Below are 14,108 nucleotides of genomic sequence, written 5' to 3' on the forward strand. Positions count from 1 at the left end.
GAGTTCCACTCATTTTTTCATGAGATCAAAGTATCTGCATTTTTTGAAGACCCTGTACGAGGCAAATGAAAATATGACTCGGAGTGAAGATCCTCATAGTATCACTCCACTCCATTTCAAATTTGATCGTTTTAGTGCAAGAGAGTTCAAGATTATCAGCATTTATAAAAGTTCATGTTTGGTAAAAAACGAAATTAATTTATATCTTCTAAACGGTAATAGATAGGTATAGGGAAATAGTATATGAATTTGTTGACAAAGTGCGATAATGAATCATAATATGATATTATATACGGGGTGTTCCATTTGAAAAATCAAAGAAGCCGCTACTTTATAGTAGACGCGACAACGCCGCTTCGTCTGAAATATTTTAGACGTGTAGGTCATATTGATTTATGCATACTGTGAAATTTTCAGGTTGATCCGTTAAATAGTTTGTCAGAAACGGCTAATTAACGCTCATCATGAAAAGCCCTGTATATATACACACACATACATATATACATGAATACCATACTAATTTATCCACTAGAAACACCTGAAGAGAGTAAACAAAAAGGAAACATTTAGGAGAGTTAAGCAAAAAATTAGGTGAAAAACTTGTGTGCAGCAAGCTAGGAGAGTAATTGAAAAAAACATAAGTCAGATGTAGAGCTAACAAGTAAAAACATAGTTCAGGTGTATTACAAAAAATACAGTAGGAGTAATAAGCTCACATGGTAAAGTAACTTTCAATTTGGGCTCATGTATTTTGACTAGAGTGTAAAAGTTTCTTAACGTGGTTCTTAACTTGACAATTAGGTTCATAATAAATGTCGAGATTTTCACAGAGTTGATTGTAAAGTTTGCTCATTGCAACAACTGTGTATCGCTAACAACGTCGTTAGCGTTAAGCTAAGTTAAGGTAAAATGTTAAAACGTGTCGAGAACTGTATGGCATTAGGGTGGATAAAAATTAGAAACTAAAAACTTGAAAATGAAATAAGTAAAAAAAAGTATTCAATTTATTAAAAAACAAGATAATGATGTAGATAATGTACTAAAAATTAAAAAATAATTTGGAAGGTCCTAGGTAGCAGTCATCACACCACTCTCCTCAGCAATCTACGGTATTGATCAGATAAAAAATAATGAAATCGTTGAGCGTAGCGTAACCTGAGTAAATATGTACGCCCAACCTTTTTATTATTTTTTTATTCAATCAATACTGTAGATTGCTGAGGATAGTGGTGTGATGATTGCTACCTACATCTAGGACCTTCTGAATAATCATTATTTTTTTTCAATAAAGCCGTTTAACATAAACATTTTTTTACTTATTTTATTTATATTTTTTAACTGACATGTTCAAATGCTGGATATTCATGTTCATTCTGATTTTTACGTTTTTGTCAGTTACTGTATGTAATTATATATTTATGCTTTTCAACAGTGAAATAAAGATACTATTGTATCAATGATTGTATAATGGTCAAAAAACCTTATACTAATCCATTAAAAAATAAGTGAAGAGTCAGCTATATAGTTGTGGAATACTAGGCGAGTTCTTAAGTTCAAAAGAAAATTTCAAACAAATCTATTCAACCACCAGAAACGTGCTAACGTTCAGAATAGAACAATAGATAAATCAAGAGAGCAAACTCTCATCGGTGAATTTCAAAATTCATCTATTCAATAGATCATTACTTAATAAAATATATCATAATCTGGTTGAATATTGAACTTTTTTTGGGGAGAAACAGAATGAGAGAGGAAGTTTCCAATTATTTCTTCCTTATTTTCAGGTAAAGCAACATAAATATTTGGTGAAAAAAAAAGGAGAATGATTTCAAAATGTGGTTGAATTTAAATTATTTCATTCAGAGAACACTGCTTTGAGATACCACATTCACCAAAGCCTACGATCAACATTATCTTATTGTTCAATTGTAATTTTTTTCTTACTAAGTAAATATATATTCATTTTCACCTTTTTGCCACTTTAATATGCTAAATATGCTGAATATATAATACATGGACATGGCTTATGTACGTCAATTCTGGGTATGAAAAATGTGATCAAATATGAGTTATGTGCAATTAAATTAAACACAATAAATCTAAAAAGTGAAAAAGTAAATCTATAGGAGTATACACAGATACAGATTGTGTTTAATTAAGAATCCGAAAAATGAAATATTTCAGTGAAATACAAGTCACACAATGAAATGAAAGCATATGAATAACATTACACAAAAGCAAAAAAAGTCCTTAAATCGCATACACGCTTTTTTTCTGAATAAACTTCGTATATTTAGGTGATTTTTTTTCTGAGTTGGCTACTTTGTTTATGTGCTATAAGTGTCAGTTGTCATGTTGACTTTTCACGCCGTTAATAAGTATTGAGAATACTTATGCAAATAAATACAGTGAAAATATAAAATGGAATTTGAAATTAGACGATATAAACTTCAATTCAGTATGCCAATTGACATTAATGACAAATACTCAGAGTAGCCAACTCAGAAAAAGTACATGTACCTACTGCAAAGCAAATTCTACTGCAAACCAAATCCGAACTATAAAATGAACACAAACCAGTAAAAAAAACTTGAGATGGGATAGTTCAAACATAACCTATAGCTGACACTTATTAAATATAGAGAGTAAAAAAAATAAGAATGCTTCAAATGAAATCCTTTATCCGATATGATGGTCTATGAACTAAACTGTCAAATATAAATGGAATACGAAATACCGCCTCTGATGAATTTGAACATGCGCAAAACAGAATCTACTTATAAAAAACGTTTATTTGAAGGTGGTTGACAATGTTTCATGATAAATTTCATTAGTTCGGAGTTCCATTGTGTAATATGATATGATATGAAATATCTGAAATAACAAATGTAAATTTAAATTGAAAAGAATAGCTGAAAATAACAATTATATTGAGCAAAAAAACTCTGAAATTAAACTTCAATAAAGTAAAGATCAAGCAAAAAATTGAACAATTAAAATAAAGTACTATTGTTAGTATCCACAATCGTCTTCGAGTGATGACTGGACTTATTCCTCCGAGAGATGACTATTTATAGATCATTCGAGTGCTTTCACCTATCCCCTCTTGTTTCACCGGTTTAGCAGGAGATGGCCTATTGGCGGGAGTTGACCGTTTTCCGCTTTTTTATGGATTTCCATGTGTTACATATATCTACGCTAGCTTGGCTGAATGCGTCGTGGGACAATATGTATTCAGTTTCTTTGAATTTTCTCCTAAACCAGTTTTCCTCCCTGTGAATGATCTCAATTTGGGACCACTTGATGTTATGGTTTCTCCTCGCTGTGTGTGTTTTTTGTACTCGGCAACGAACTTTCGATGGCCTCTTAGTTTCACCGACGTAGATTTGCCGCACTCACAGGGTATCTGATGGTAAATGCAATTCTTGGAATCGCAGTCCACGTTTGGACAAAAATTTCCGAAGCGCGTTTCGCTAACCAAGTTAACGTCAGCAGAAAATGAATAATTTTTTATCAAAAGTGGAGTCATAAGTTTATTACCAGGGGTTTTCCGTTTCTCTGCATTTGAAAAGCTAACATGCCATCTGAAGAATAACCTCCTGGATTATTTACTTTGCTCTTTTTCATATAATTGAATGTTTACAGTATGTCCTATTGATTATTGTAAAGTTTTCTATGAATTTGAGGTTGATGATTTCGGCATTTATATAGGGATTTTGAGATTGGTACCAGCAAAAGTGAAAATTTTATGTTTGCACCCCTGGAACCAGGGATGAATCATCGACATAACCTTAATCGGTATGAATCATTGAGTACTTTTTTCAAGGTCGTATGGAAGTCTGATATTTACATTGTGTTTTCATTATTATATTACTCATTCCATTATTACTCATTCCATAATATACCTATCTATTTATCTGTGTTATCTAGCTAGTCTGATTTGTGATAACTATACCAGACCAGTCATTAATTTGGTAGTTACCATTAAAAATAAATCAAGGAAAGTCCAGGACAGTGTTTTAATTCCCCTTGAAAAGTTACATTTTTACTCATCTAAAATGGCTAAAATGGCTTTCCAACACCAGGCAGGAACAGCAATGGAATGTTTGAGTATACCAATTACTCTGCATAAAGAAGTGGAAGGCGAAAATATGCGATGTGGTTTCAAAATTGGTGGTGGTATTGACCAGGACTGGTACAAAAGCCCTCAGGGCTACACGGATAATGGAATATATGTCACAGAAGTGCACGATGATAGTCCGGCTTCAAGATCTGGACTTCGAGTCCATGACAAAATCCTTCAGTGTAATGGATATGACTTCACAATGGTGACTCATAAGAAAGCAGTGAGCTATATAAAGAAACATCCAGTGTTGAATCTTCTTGTGGCTCGTAAAGGAGTTACATCCACTTAGAGTCGAAATAGAAAGAAAGGCTAATATTTCTGTGACATTTAATTTCAAATCTTCATTTTAGGTAGAATTTGAATATTTAGAAAACTATATTCAAATGGAAGCTATTAATTGATGAAAATGAATATAAAGTGATTATGTTCTTAGAATTCAAACATGCTTTTGAAACAATTCATATCAACATAATTTTTATAACATTGAGCTTATTAATTTTTTGATGACACAGTTATAACAGTAAGTGATGGAAACCTTGAACTGTACAGTTGAAGAAATAAAGCTTTTGGACACTCAAAATATTCTTCTCAAGAATTCACCCCCTGCTTTTTTGTTTTCCAATTACAGTTTATAGAACCATTATTTTGCTGCTACACTTCAATTATTGTGTATGTTATGTGTATGTTGTAGTATGTTATATGTATATTATATGTATGTTGTAGTATGTTATATGTATTTAAAAAAAATAAATACATTTTTATTATTATTTAAACGATTTTCATTTAATGAATATATGATTTACTTTAATAACCAATTCGTCACTATATTCAACATAATTATTGGCGCAGTGGTAGTGCACCTGACTCACGACCTCTGGTTCGATCTCAACCTCGACCAGATATTTTTCTCGAGAGAATTTATGTAGTTGAAGCTGGGATGATTTTGCGATGTTATATGGCTGACTGACTACGAATAGCCATGATGCTCCTTATGTGGCTCGGGGAGATATTACCATTCCCTACCCAGGACACGAGGCTAATAACCAATGTACTCGATGCCAATGACACCAAAAAAAAATTGACAAATAGATAGAAATTTTATAGAGGTCTAGTCCAATGTAATAAAATAAACTACCTTCAAAAGTTTTGCAAAGTGCAACTCCGCAACCATTAAAATCATACCCCATGAAGTTCATGAAAAGCTTATTACATTTATATATTAATTTTTTATATTTATATCGCTACTCTAGTGTAAATTCAATGAACCATGTTTAGTTTATCACTTTTAGCATTATTATCCCCGTTTTGGGATAATAGTTATTGTTTCCTCTCCACTTGTTTCTTAGATTTACAGTGTCATTTTAAAATTATGACACTCGAATTGACTGCCGTGTTGGTCGGTGGTTCAAGCCCCAGTCTGAACGATCGATTTTCACTTGTTAGGGATGACATGATGAAGTCATACCTTAACGAAATATATCAAATTGTTGATCTAGGAAATACCAAAGGTGAAAAAAGAAAAATATTAAGAGGAGTGCAACAAGGGTCAATATTGGGGCCACTTCTGTTTCTAATATATATCAACGACCTACCTCACGTGATGAACTCGCAGGCATAGAAACTATATTGTATGCAGATGATGCAACCTTGGGCAAAAAAATATATAAAATAGATGATCCTCATATGATCGATACTGACATAGAAAGCTCGATCATGGTTCACACCAAATGACTTGATTCTCAATAAACAAAAAACAGAAACTCTAACTTTTGAAACAATTTGCTTAAATCGAGATAACAAAAATTCTACCAAATTTTTGGGAGTACAAATAGATTCCAACCTGAAATGGATAGACCACATAAATAACATGTGTAGTAAACTTAGTAAGACGGTTTTTGGTATCAGAAGAATCAAAAAAATAGTAAATCAAAGTGCGGCACTTGTAACATATCATTCTCTTTTTCATTCAGTCCTTAGGTATGGTATAATCAATTGGAGTAATGCATCAAAGGTACATCTTAATAGAATATTTGTCATTCAAAAATCTGCAGTAAGAAGCATAATCTCTGCCAATTATGATGAAAAGTGTCGACCAATATTTGTAAAACTTAAAATAATGACCCTATATTCAGTTATTGTCTATGAAAATCTGCTTCTTGTTCAACAAAACTTGTTGAATGAAGTTGCTCACAAGGATATACACTAACATGATACAAGAAATAAATCAAACCTTGTTCCTAAAGCTAATAAGTTGAAAAGAACAGATAATATAGGAATTAAGCTATAACAATGCCTTATCTGCCGAATTTCGTAACTTGCCATTTAGAAGATTCAAAAACTTATTGAAGAAAATATTAAACAAACATCCTTTATATGAAATTGATCAATTTTTCGAAGTTATCCAAGAAGAAAGAGACACTTTTGTGGTCACCTCCCGAACTTTTAATATATATAATACGTTATCTATGTGTTTATAATTTGTGAAAGCTCATGGTTTAACATTTTAGTCAAGTCTTATAAGATTGGAATTTTATCTTGTTAACTTGTATTTTTTTTTGTAAATCTAATTTATCTACAAGCATTTTTTAAAAACTATATTGACAAATCTTACCCTCTCAAATCTATTTTAGAAATTGTATTGATGTGTCTAAAAACATTGTGTTTCTTGAGACTAATAAATATTATTATTATCGTCGTGTTAGGAATCACACGTTAAAAGATAAGACTTCATTAATCCTTAGCTCGCACAAGTTTCAACTTCTGAGGGTTGTCGTTCGTAGGGGTGCGACACCTGGTTAACGGAGAAACATATTATTAGACACTGGATGTCCGAACTAGAGAAAATCACCATGAAACATTATCAACCACCTTCAAACAAACAAATCCTGAGTGAATCGAAACTTCCAAACCAATTTTTTTTCTTCGAATGGAACACTATATTTTAATCAAGATGTGCTTTCTTCTTGAGAAGCCCCTCATAATATGAATTGTATAGGTAAATATGTAGCGAATCGAAAAGTACAACAAAAAAAGTTAAAAAAAATTTCTCCAGCAAAAACTTCAAGATCAAATTTCAGATTGAAATAAATTGGAGACAAAATTATAGATTTTCAGGTGATCAACTCTCCAGGATACTCAATCTTCAAATGTTATTGATCCCAAAAGAAGAAAAATTATTGAAAATCCTCAAGGAGAAAATAATCTACAAAAGAGTTTACATTGTTAACTAGGTTTATTAAGGAACGCCGAAAAATTTCAAGCCTAAGTGCTCTAAAAATAAAACGTGGATTCTAACACTTCCGAGAAAAAACAAGAAAAATATTATTTTCAAATATTGAATCACCCAGTATCTCAGTCAAATTACTTTTTAATGGTGAAAAAAAATTTAATTGGTATAGGAATTTTTAAGGAGAGATCAGTTTTTTGGGAAAAAATCTTTTTGGCTGTCTTCTCATTATTAAATATAAAAACGGAAAACATATCTTTTCATTTTTTCCAGAAAAAATATTCTGTCAAAATGCTCTTTTGAGACGAACAACTTGATCGATAAAATTTGCTCAAATATATTTTGTCTGTTTTCATGGTAAAACTCACCCGAAGTACTAGGTAGATAACTCCATACTTTTATATAGCGCATTTCACAGGGATATGAATTGTATAATAAAAATACAGTGTTCCAGTTGAAAACAAGAACAAACTGTTTTCGAGTTTGAATTCACCGTTTTTAGTCAACTCTCTATTTGATAATGAATAAATTAAGTACCTCTCTCAATCATCTTCATAACAAAAAATACTTTTCAAATGAGTCTTCAACAAAACTTTTTTCTGTTATTTTTGGAACGACTTCTGAAACCCAAGTATGTTCTTAACAATACATATATCTATAGTATGGAAAAATAAAAAAATGATGAAATGTCAAAATGCTCAAATTATTCCCAATCATCCTATCAATCAAGATATGCTCTATTATCTGAAGAACAATGTTCTCAAAAGTGAAGCTATCACAAGGGAAGTTAATCATGAATCTAAGCAAAAATCTAGATCTAAAATATCATTTGCAAATAATATCTGTCATACAATTACAGTTCAATGTGAATATAGAATGAAAATTAATATGAACTTCATAAAAAATGTATATAGGAATATATGTTTAAAATTGCATCTTAGAACAGCCTTCGATAGAAGCACATGTTGAAAGCTAGCAGAAAAATATTCATCGATGATACTTGGTGAGCAATCAAGCAGTAGTTTTTTGTCAAATATTAATATTTTTTAAGCGTTGAGAGCCCTAACCTGACCTGAAAGTCTTAACTTGTTACGATTTATCTCTTTGAACTACCTCGTATAGAATTCGGAGGGCTCCTGGGCTTAATTTTTGAAGGCTCAGGAGTAAATAGAAAGTCATCCATAAATATATCTGATATCTTAGAATGAAAGTGACGGTGAATAACAAACACATATGTCATTGGCATTATTTATTATTTTATTCATTTCTCTATTGTCAGATTCTGCATATTTTAATAAAAGTTTCAACTCCAACCAACAAAAACCATGTCAATCACATTCAAACAAAAAAATACAACATTTCAGTCTAGTTGTGCATAAACAATATTAAGGCAATAAATATCAAAAAATCACTCATTATAAATAGTAAATGTCATTTAATGAGACTGTCTATAATAGAATCATCAAAAGAAAACAGTATTCTTATTAGAGTTTTCAGCTGCAAGTCTTTTACTCTCCACTTTTTAACTACTCAGAAAGCATGATTCTTGAGTTTAATGAGTTTTCATTTCAGTTATGTAAGCCTGTAGTTAATATTAGCGGAAAGTTTCTCCAATAAATGAATATAAATGACATTTATTTGTAAATAATACATGAAAATATATAAAAAAGAATGCTGAATTTCGATTCTTTTCGACAAATGTACATTTCTTATTAATCTAACTGAGACACTTTCATCGAACATCTTGCTGTAGATATCCAAACCCTTGCCAACAGGTGGATACCTGACAAATTCAATCATCATTGTGAACACGGATCCTATGCCTAATGAGATACGACTCTTTGGTAAAGAACTTATGGCAGTATTTGCACTCAAACTCCCTAGTTTTGTGAGATTCCATGTGGGTTGTATATTCACTTCGACTGTTGAACCTTGTTTGACATATATTACATGGTATGCCGTTTGCAGCTGCGTGACTATACTCGTGTGCCACCAGATACGATTTGATAGAAAAACTTTTGAAACATATTTGACACACATATGGCTTCAGTCCAGTGTGATTTCTTTTATGGGTATTGAGGCTCGACTTCTGTGTGAAACGTTTGTGGCAGATATCACATTCAAATGGTTTTTCACCTGTGTGTGTCCGCATGTGCACCTGAAAAATAACAAATGAACTTTGAGAAGTGAAAATAATAACTCTGGACTTCTTCAAAAGTGGAAGATGTGGCCACTCGAAAGCTGAAACTGTCGGATAATCGTAAATTTCAGGATTTCTCTTTTGGTAATAAAAACTCATGAAATGACGTCTTTTTCAAGGTTGCATACCGCGATCCGTTATTCTCCATTCAAAATGTTGTCACATAATAAAAATACATACAAAAATAAATCATTTTTAAGCAATGCTCTATAAATGATATTGTCACTTCACTACAATTTCTGTTATGATTTGTTTACAATGTTAAAATAGTAAAAATTGAGTTTTACTGCTAATGATAATAATTACATTGTGAAAATTTTACTCAGCTTCTGACACCTCGTAACAGTAATAATATTTATTTTGGTTGTTGAATAGTAAGAAAAACTATAAAAACTTTTGGCTTCTTACTTCTCCATCATTATACAAAAAGGCAGTTAATTTCGAAATAAACCCTCTACAAAGATATGTAGATCATGCATTGGAAGTTATTTTCAGATACGAACTAGAAGATAAAACCTTCTGGAAACAACTACTTTCAAATAAACATTGAACTACACGTATGAATTTAACTCAAAGTCATAATTTCATGAATTAATTGAGAATTTCATCTTGTAATGTTATCCACATTGGTGTTGAAGACGCAATAAAACAAGTATCCTGTTTCGAAACATTGATGTTCGCTATTGAGGATGAGTGTTCTATGTAAGTGAAATTTCGAAGAAATTACAAATAAATTTTCTCATAATAACCGTCATTGTCAAGAGATCAAACTGTGAAATATATAGGGTCTTCCAACAAGAACTTACGAACTTTGACAATTGATAACGGACATCTTTTTGAAGCTACATCTGTCAAATTAGTTGTCATTTATTCAGTGTGTTTTGCCAAATCACTATGGACGGATATTGCATTCAAAAACACGTGCAAATAACAAAATTGTTTTATTAAAGTGGGTTCGGGCAACGTACCGCGCGCATTGCCAATTTTACGGTCGGCATAATCGTCCTACTGGGAGAACTATTCACAATGTGGTGCATAAATCTGACTTCACTGGTTCAGTAAACAACCGACCAACACCCGTACGTTGACGAAACGCAAGATCTACCAAAAACATAGCCGCTGTCTGGGAGAGTGTGCTGGAGAATCCAAGGCAGTCGATTTCGCGTCGCTCACAAGAACTCGGCGTTGCTCAGACCACAACTTGACGAATTTTGTGATTTGGGCCTACACCCGAAGACAATTCAACTAACCCAGGAACTGAAGGTAAACGGTTATAGACAATGACGTGTTAGTAACTGACACCAATTTTCATCGAAAAATCATCTTCAGCACTGAGGCCCATTTCTAGATGAATGAGTATGTTTCCTAATAGAGTTTTTTCAAGTCGCATGTGTATGCGAATAAGACACAAACCAAAGCGGTCCTCAAAGCCAACATAACCCACGCTATCGGCCGAATTCAGCCTGATTTACGGGCAGGGTCATGGAAGATAGGAAGCGCCTAAAGAAAAGACCCTAAAAAGTTGCTGTCTTTTTTTGGCTCAAAGGGAATAAATTTCAACTTGTGAACATAACTGATAACAAAATAAAAGGTTAAACTGGCGTAGAATAAATCCAAAACAAGCACTTTTCCGAATCACTAGACCTGCAATACCATTCTTGACGTACGTTTCACCAACCAAGTTGGCGTCTTCAGGAGATGAAGAAAACAAGACGCTAACTTGATTGGTGAAACGCACTTCAAGATAAGAGTATTGCATTTGTGGTGATCGGAAAAATGCTTGTTTTGGATGACTGAGATCGTCACTCTATACAATGTGGTTCATCAAGTATGTACAACTTTTTATCAGTCAAATTGTAGCACTTTTGAAAGGCTGTATACAGGTGGGGTTTTAGGGATCAGAACTTTTCTGAAATTTAGATAAAAACCAGTTCAAGTATTCATCCAAAAGTAATTTCCTCGATATTTGTATATACACTGCAGTTCTCATTCTTTGAATTTAGAATTTCATGTAATGTTCAACAAATCGAAATTTGTACGGACATTGTTAAGTCAGTGGGCAATATGAAATCCCTTATTGAATATATGAAAGCCTATTATAATCTTGGAGAATACTTCTGATACATTCACTACTTTAATCAGTTAATTTTATCAAAAATTTTATACAGTATTGTTTTTTTTACTTCATTTGACATTGTATACTATATTGTATCACTCAAGCTTTGTAACTACGATTTATTTCATGCACAATAAAGTATATTATAATCATCAGATAAAGAAGGTGTCATTTTACAAGTGTTTATTATCTGAGTGAGTTTTGAGTGGTATTTCCAAAATTAGACTGGTGTGCCAAGTTTTGATATTAGATTCATGATCAGCAGACAAAAATATGAAAGTCTAATTGAAATTTCTCAAAAAAAAAGCCTGAGCGAGAAATACGAACAATTATCAAAGGTGGATTCATACACAAGTATCAAGTTACAAATTTCAGGTTGTAGGAAATATTTAGCCAATATTTGTTATGACTAAAATTACAATACATATGTGAAAGTTACTATTGACAATAAATGATTCAACTTCTTACTACTAGCTCAAAAACTGGTGCATGCATCTACCTTTAATTTAAAGTTTTTTCTTATACCAACAGATGAGATTGAGATACATTGTCATTGAATAAAATGCAGATTCATGAACAGGGCATGAGTGGCAAGTTACAAGTGGTAAAAAATCATGATTGCCAACATTTGTTATGACATGTATGTGAATATACTCACTGAAAATAGGTGATTTTTTTCTCATGCCTTATTACTTCACCTAAAGTAAAGAACTCTTTAGGCTGACTCTTTAGATTAAGCAATGCAACATTAGCCATCAGCATTGAACTGTAGTTGTAGGTTTGTTAAATTTTTTCTTGTAACACGGATTTCATGCTCTGATTCGTCCATAATGAATAGTTCCTTCCTCAAGAGAAAAAATATAACCGTCTTTCACATTTGTTACATTTGCAGTGGCATTTATACATGAATGCACGCTAATCTGGAACTCTATTTTTCAGAAGGGTTAGCATTACCCTAACATTAGTTAATCTATAAAGCTGTTCGCCTCAAATATTCTTACCTCCAAGTACGGTTTTCGACAAAATGATGCATCGCACACTGTACATGAGTAAGGTTTGTTCTGCGAATGTAGTTTTAAATGTACATAATAGCTCGAAGTAGAAGACAATATTTTACCACACACTTTACATTGTTGCTGTTTCCCCTTCTTGGGCACTATAGGTTCACAGATTTCAGGCTCCGTAAATTCAATCTGAAAATTTTGAAAGAATTGATTCTCTTATATTATTAGAAATAATGTGTATTTTATTACACTGGAGTCAGGTTCTAATTTCACTACATGAGGAAAGTTCTCCCACATTGTTTGATTTTGGGTTTCTGTCGTGCCGCTGAAAATACTGTGATAAAACATAGCAGGGGTATTCATTGGCTTTATTATATTCAATAAACAATTGCAACGAGCAAAATAATTTAAAAATAAATAATGTTATTTCTCAGACAGTTGTTGCAGCGTTGCCAGGTTGCCACGTGCTCTCAAAATTATCAACATTATTAGACGAGTTCTTAAATTCACCGATGAGTTGAAGAGTCCACGGATTGATCTAATGGATTCATTTATGTGTCCACCCCAAACGCATTTCCAATGGTTGAGGAAAAGTGTATATCCGATTTTTTTTAGTGAATTTAAGAACTTGCCTATTCTTCTACTATATTTATTCGAATGGACAATTGCCGCAAGGTGACTGCAAAAATTTAAGGAAAAAGAGAAAAAGTGACATTTTCTGTTGAAATTTCCACGTAATATTATGTTTGTTATTGAAAAAATCTCATAAAGTATCTGTTGTAGAAGAATTGTTGGCGGTAGTGATCCGTTATTTGGCAGATAGTCTAATGTGGGGCACGATCAGGGTTATAATTATGTGTTTATATAGTCTGGGCCTACAAAGTTCTATGTTGAAATACTCTCCTTACGAAATGAGTGTGACAGTGGTATCTCCATTCTGTGGTTATAATGAGTATTATAATGAGATTATAATTTTTGTTAGTTCCGTATCTTCAGAAAAGTTTTGCATTGGCATAGTTTTCAACATATTATACCTATCACACTGGCTCACTGAACACCTTTTCGAATCACTAGTTATTATGTATATGTGATGGGATACAAATTTTATTCAGGTAATATAATATGGTAAGTATAATGAAACAATATAAGTTCAACTTATCAAGTACACAATTACATATTTGAATATAAATATAAAAAATATTGGAACAGGAGCATAAAGAAACATCCTCTTAGTTATCTCCAAGGTGCGATTTCGTTTCATCCGTTTTATAAAAGAGGACGTGTTTCTTTACACACAAGCGATTTTGTTAACACGTATGAATCGTTGTATTTGTGCCACAAGACAGTATAATGGTATCTGCGCAGTATGCTGTGTAATGCCCGCTGTAAGTTGCCCCACTGTGATGCGAAAATGCATATAGATTATAACGGCAAGT

General features: G+C 32.4%; 2 protein-coding genes across 2 annotated transcripts; one reads left to right on the plus strand and one right to left on the minus strand.

Moving 5' to 3' along the window:
- The first annotated feature begins 3,803 nt into the window (after positions 1–3,803).
- On the plus strand, positions 3,804–4,893 carry LOC111512489 (tax1-binding protein 3 homolog). The gene has a single exon (XM_023168623.2). The coding sequence runs from the start codon at positions 4,059–4,061 to the stop codon at positions 4,413–4,415; it is 357 nt and encodes a 118-aa protein (XP_023024391.1). The 5' UTR covers positions 3,804–4,058; the 3' UTR covers positions 4,416–4,893.
- Positions 4,894–8,588: 3,695 nt separating this feature from the next.
- Positions 8,589–13,142, minus strand: LOC111512491 (uncharacterized). Its single transcript, XM_023168626.2, has 3 exons — positions 12,922–13,142; positions 12,670–12,861; positions 8,589–9,510 (listed from the first exon to the last, which is right to left on the minus strand). Exons 1-3 carry the CDS (start codon positions 13,033–13,035, stop codon positions 9,145–9,147), a joined length of 672 nt encoding a protein of 223 aa, XP_023024394.2. The 5' UTR covers positions 13,036–13,142; the 3' UTR covers positions 8,589–9,144.
- Positions 13,143–14,108: the final 966 nt, after the last annotated feature.

The sequence above is a fragment of the Leptinotarsa decemlineata genome, unplaced genomic scaffold (genome assembly GCF_025532065.1).
Source record: "Leptinotarsa decemlineata unplaced genomic scaffold, Ldec_3_MD MMD2_tig00001393_RagTag_RagTag, whole genome shotgun sequence".
Classification (NCBI taxonomy): Eukaryota; Metazoa; Arthropoda; class Insecta; order Coleoptera; family Chrysomelidae; genus Leptinotarsa; species Leptinotarsa decemlineata.